This window comes from Peromyscus leucopus, chromosome 22 (assembly GCF_004664715.2).
Source record: "Peromyscus leucopus breed LL Stock chromosome 22, UCI_PerLeu_2.1, whole genome shotgun sequence".
In the NCBI taxonomy this organism is placed as follows: domain Eukaryota; kingdom Metazoa; phylum Chordata; class Mammalia; order Rodentia; family Cricetidae; genus Peromyscus; species Peromyscus leucopus.
The window spans coordinates 36,045,010-36,050,682 of NC_051081.1; the positions used below are offsets into that span (position 1 = coordinate 36,045,010).

At 51.1% G+C, this 5,673-nt stretch overlaps 2 protein-coding genes across 6 annotated transcripts in view; both read right to left on the reverse strand.

Moving 5' to 3' along the window:
• Positions 1-88: 88 nt before the first annotated feature.
• Positions 89-2,882, reverse strand: Ucn (urocortin). The gene has a single exon (XM_028874719.2). It carries the CDS (start codon positions 973-975, stop codon positions 592-594), a length of 384 nt encoding a protein of 127 aa, XP_028730552.1. The 5' UTR covers positions 976-2,882; the 3' UTR covers positions 89-591.
• Positions 2,883-3,781: 899 nt separating this feature from the next.
• Mpv17 (mitochondrial inner membrane protein MPV17) overlaps positions 3,782-5,673 on the reverse strand; it is a 14,776-nt gene continuing 12,884 nt past the window's right edge. For 4 of the 5 annotated variants that reach the window (XM_028874767.2, XM_037198096.1, XM_028874770.2 and 1 more), the window contains exon 9: positions 4,071-4,155. Coding sequence is in view for 1 of the 5 variants with exons in the window: in XM_028874777.2 (XP_028730610.1) it covers positions 4,086-4,155 (70 nt within the window). In the remaining 4 variants the exon portion in view is untranslated. Of the gene's footprint in view, positions 4,156-5,673 lie in introns of all 5 variants that reach the window. The other variant, XM_028874777.2, reaches the window with a different exon arrangement.

Genomic DNA, 5,673 nt, shown 5'->3' on the forward strand with positions numbered 1-5,673 from the left:
CGTCCCTGGGCTCCTTTCGCGGCCCCCTCCTAGTCTCGGCTGTAGAAGCAACCTCGCCACCATCCTGCCCTTTCACAACCCGAGATCATTTGAAGGGGAGGAGGTGAAATAATAAGGCCCTCGTGGGCAACTCCTTTACATCAGAGGTGGACCCCTGACCCCCCCCCACCCCGAGACCTCGGAAAGGTGTCCGGGGTGGGATCTCAGGACCTCTGAGTTCCGGGATTTGGACGTGCTGGGGGAGGGCCGATGAGCCCCCAGGGACTTAACTGACAGCCTTCCCCTCCCACCCCACTTAGCATGCTTTTTGTCGCCTACTGGTCTGGGGAGCCCCACTCCCCCACAATTTCCCACCCTCCTGTAGTTTCCGGTGCGCCCCCACCCCACCCCCACGACGAAAGATAGAGGCTAAGCTCTTGGGCAGTTTTATTTTAAAAAAATAGCCACGCAGAGTGCTCAGGGTGACTCTGGGCGGCGCTGCACCGCGGGACTGAGCCAGCTTCGGTCGCACGCGCGCTCCAGCCCCGCGGTAGGCAGGGGAAAGGGTCGAGCCTTTCGGGGGGGTGGGGGTCCCGGCCCACACCGGGCGGATCACTTGCCCACCGAGTCGAGTATGATGCGGTTCTGCTCTGCGCGCTCGCGCTGACTCTGTGTCCGGGCCAGCTCCAGCAGGGTCCTCAGCAGGTGGAAGGTGAGGTCAATGGACAGCGGAGGGTCGCCCCGTCGCTGCCGCTCGCCTGCGGTCCCCGATCCTCCTCCGGCGCGGCGCGGGAAGCGCTCGGCTAACAGCAAGAGGAGCGCCCGGGCGCCGCCGCCCTGATTCCGCGCCCCGGGACTCCATCGCAGACTCGGATCCTGGACCCCGGCCGCCGCCGCCGCCGCCGCCGCCGCCGGGCTCCACTGGCTGCTCCCGGGGCGCAGCTGTGCCAGGAGCAGCAGAGCCACTAGGAGCGCAGCGCGTCCCCTCTGCCTCATGGTGCCACCTGCCCTGGACACACAGGGGCAGCATAGGGTGAGGTGCGCTTGGAGCAGCCGCAGGTGACACGAGCCCCTTCTCGCGCACGCCCAGTGCCCCCGCTGGGACCCTCCGGCTGTTGCCCGGTGTCCACAGCCTGCCCACCAGCCCCAGCCGCTGCGCCAGTCCAGTTCCACCCCTCTGTCCCTCCTTCCCTCCCGGCGGGTCGCAGTGGGTGGGCTGAGTGCAGAGTCTTGGTGCTAAGGGAGTCTGGATCGTTGCTCCGAGCCACTCACAGGTTGTCGGAGTGTCTGCCCGGTGTGAGATGGAGCTCCAGTCTCTGTCCCCCGGGACGGGCTGAAGACGCCTTGGGGAGCACGGGGTCTGTCCCGGGACCGCCGCCAGCCTTATATAGCACCAGGACAGCTCCGACTGACGTCAGCGAAGAACATGAACTGATTGTAGAAGCAATGACAGCGGCAGCTTCGAGTCCAGCAGCTTCGAGCCCCCGGAGGGCCGCGCATCCTGACAATAGGCTTCGTGTCCCTGGAGCTAGCTTTGGAATCACCCTGGCTGTAGAGGAGGGAGAAGCCGGCTGAGGCATAAATTTAGATTGCTCTTTCTGGATGCGGAGTTCTTCCCCCACACAGAATAGACAAGAGTGTGTCTCCAGAACAGGCTAGTCCGGGGTTTTCTCTTCCCCAGGACCAAGAAGTGGGCAGGACCGCGGAGCTGTCCGTGGTCCTGAATTTATCCGCAGCCGAGAATCTGGCCAGAAGCTCTGGGGAGAGTTCTGTGCTGCTTAGACGCAGTCCCCAGGCCGGCTGTCGGGTCCCCAAACTGAGATCAGGAATGCTCTGCCAGCAGGAACTCAACCAACACAGTGCCACTCAAAGGCCCGCTGCCTCAATTAGTCTATCAGGATTCTTGACCATCTTACAGAGGCAGAATCTAAAATCTACAGGTGTCAGATTGTGTATGACAAAAAAGGGTGTTTGGCTGTCAGAACTTAACGCACGGATCTATCCTGAGTTTGACAAAGTTAGCTTTTTTTCCTGGGAGCCACAGAAACAGTGCTATTATACCTTTTCACCTTCTAGTTAAGATCACTAGGTAGGAAGTGAGAAGATTTGGGCCCAAGTTCCTGCTTTGCCATCAACTCATGGTGTGATCGGGTTCCTCCCTTCTGGAGACGTTGGTGTCTACCTTTGTAGATGAAGGCCAGGCTTCATCAGACTCTGCTTCTTTCCACTTATAGACATGTCTATAGTCTTCTGAAGGGTTTTATCCATGACCTCTCCAGACTCCAGATAAGAATGTATTTATTTCTGTGCCTGTAAAGACACTGAGAGGGTCTCAAAGTGCACTAAGACCCAGAAAAGTTAGAATGACAGATGTATTAGGCTAGGGATGTAGCTCAGTGTCAGAGTACTTGACTAGCATGCACAAGGCTGAGTTCGATCCTGAACACTGGACAGAAAGATGTATCTATAGGAAGTGGGTATGAGCCAGGCAGTGGTGGCGAACACCTTTAACCCCAGCACTCGGGAGGCAGAGACAGGTGGATCTCTATGACTTAGAGGTCAGCTTGGTCTACAGAAGAAGTTCCAGGACAGCCAGGGAGGGCTACACAGTGAAATACTGTCTCAATAAACAAACAAACAAACAAACAACAAAGTGGGGATGAGTACTCATTGTTGGGCTATGGGTGTAAAGTTGGGCAAGGTTGTACAAATATTTGTGGAATATAAGTATATGCTATGTGGTAGGAATATGCATAGTCATGCTGTATAATGACCTTTTAGTCAATGATGGCAACTTATATGAAGGCGGCATCATATGATTACAACAGAGCTGAAACATTCCTACCACCTAGCAACAGTAGCCGTCATGGCGTTTTAGTTTGTTATTCATGTATTTGTGATGATGCTGGTGGAGACTTTCTATGCTGGCAGGAACATGGAAGTATAGTTTGTGCCATTATGTACAGTGGGTGCAACCTAATGATAAACGAAATGTTGCTGGTTTATGAATTTGCTAGATCTATCATTACTTTAGAACGTTCTACATATGAAAAAAAAAAAGCTCCCTGTTAAACGGTATACCGTGTTACAGTGGCAGCTGGAAGATACACCTCATGTGTTCTGCATCTCACTGTCGCTGTCTGTTTAAGCATGTTCTATGATGTGTACACAAGGACGACATTGCTAAAGGACACAATCATCACAGTGTGTCCCCATCAGTAAGTGCCAGAGTGAGAGACAATGTTTTTTTGTTTTCTTTTTTTTTTTTTTAAGAATTTTTTTTTCAATTCATTTACACACCAAAGATCCCCCTCTTCCCTCCTCCAGACCTCCAACGCATCCCCCATTCCCTCCCACAAGAAGACAAGGCCCCCCATGTGGAGGCACATTCAGTAGAGCCAAGTCCAAGCCCTTTCCCCTGCCTCAAGGCTGCAGGAGGTGTCCCATCATAGGAAGTCGGCTCCACAAAGCCTGCTCACACACCAGAGATGGATTCTGATCCTACCGCCGGGGGACCTCCCTCAAAGAGAGAGAAGAGGGATTCTATGAGAGAGTTCATCAGGATCATGATGGGGAAACCTGCAGGGATGACCAAACCAATCTAGAGGGAGGGAACTCATGAAAGTTGGGTCAGTGGCTGTGGAGCCTGCATGGGACTGGACTAGGGCCTCTGCATGGTGAGAGAGACAATGTTTTAAAGTTCCTAGTGATTTCAAAAGCAGTTACATTTTTAGAGTGAAATGTGCCATTTCAGAGTGGTAATTCTATCCTGATCAGCAACTCCATACCATGGAAACTGACAGACTTTTTGTAAGAAAGACTTTATTTTATGCTTAATTGTGAGTAAGCAATTGGTGTGCGTGTGAGTGCAGATGCTTCAGAGGCCAGAAGAAGACATCAGATCTCCTGGGGCTTGGGTCACAGGTGGTTGTGAGCCACCCAGTGTGGCTGCTGGGAACCAACCGTGGCTCCTCTGTAGAGCGGTCCGCGCTCTGAACAGGTGGGCCGCCTCTCCAGTCCTGATGTACGCTCTTTGAGGATACTGTCCAAGCATTCCAGGGGGAAGGTGCATCAGTGCAAGAGGCCAGGCATGAAAGCAGGCAGGCTTAGAGCTGATGTGCCTTCCAGGATAGGTAGGAGTTCCAGACAACAGCAACACACTGGACGACGGCCAACCTAGGGGACAGGACACTGCCATGAAGAGGAGAATGGGCAGGAGAGGAAGAGGAATGGAAAAGGACTTACTCAGAAGTTGCAGGTTTGGGCCTCCTTCCTTTGAGCCCCACGGAGGAGGGACTGTAGTTTGGACCAGGGGACAACCAGTCAGGCTCTACCTCAGAGCTCTGCCTTGCAGATGAAGGCCTCAAAGCTTAAATAACCGCCACAGCTCACTTCTTTACTTATTAGTTTTGCGTGCGTGTGTGTGTGTGTGTGTGTGTGTGTGTGTGTGTGTGTGTGTGTGTGTACACATGCACATGGAAGTCAGAGGACAACTTTGGGAAGCTGGTTCTCTCTTTCCATCATGTGGGTTCCAAGGAATGAGCTCAGGTCATCAGGTTGGCAGGAAGGGCTCTTACCCACTGAGTCATCTCACCGGTCCACCAGAACTCTCCTTCCACAAATGACTCGTCATCCATGCGCTAGCTAGACCTTTCCAAATATATCTGTACACCTTATACCAGCCAAGATTTCACTTCCAAAAATAATGCACTACCTGTCATATAAAGTAGCCACATTCATTCATATATATATATATACACACACATATATATATATGTATATGTATATATATATGTATATGTATATGTATATGATTTATTTATTCACTCTCAGGCTCTCATATAGTCCAGGCTAGTCTTGAACTCTTGTAGTCTTGAATCAAAGATAGTCTTGAACTCCTGATCATCCCGCCTCTGGCTCTTTAGTGTTCTGGGAATAGGTATGCACCCTCATGCCTGGCCTTTTTAAAAAAAATTCTATGTGCATTGGTGTTTTGTCTGTATATGTCTGTGTGAGAGTGTCAGAACTTGGAGTTACAGACAGTTGTGAGCTACCATGTGGGTGCTGGGAATTGAACCTGGATCCTCTGGAAGAACAGATGGTACTCTTAATCTTAACCACTGAGCCATCACTCCAGCCCCATGCCTGGCCTTTTATAGAAGACTCAAGTCTGGTTCCGAACACCCACAACTGACAGCTCACAATGGTCTGTAACTCTAGCTCCAGGGAATCCAGTGTCGTCTTCTGGTGTCTGTACAATCTGCACACACATGCCTATAGCCACACACATTAAACAAAGTGGTTTTTGTTTGTTTGTTTGTTTGTTTGAGGCAGGGTCTCACTGTGTAGCTTTAGTTAGCCTGAAAACTCACTATACAGATCAGGTTGGCCTTGAATTCATAGAAAGCCAACTGTCTTTACCTCTGAGTGCTGGAACTAAAGGCATGTGCCAACCAGCATAGTTTTTTTAAAATCTTTTTTTTTTTTAAAGATTTATTTATTTATTTATTATGTATACAGTGTTCTGTTTGCATGTATACCTGCAGGCCAGAAGAGGGAACCAGATCTCATTGTAGATGGTTGTGAGTCACCATGTGGGTGCTGGGAATTGAACTCAGGACCTCTGGAAGAGCAGCCAGTGCTCTTAACCTCTGAGCCATCTCTCCAGCCCCATTTTTTTTTTAAATCTTTTTT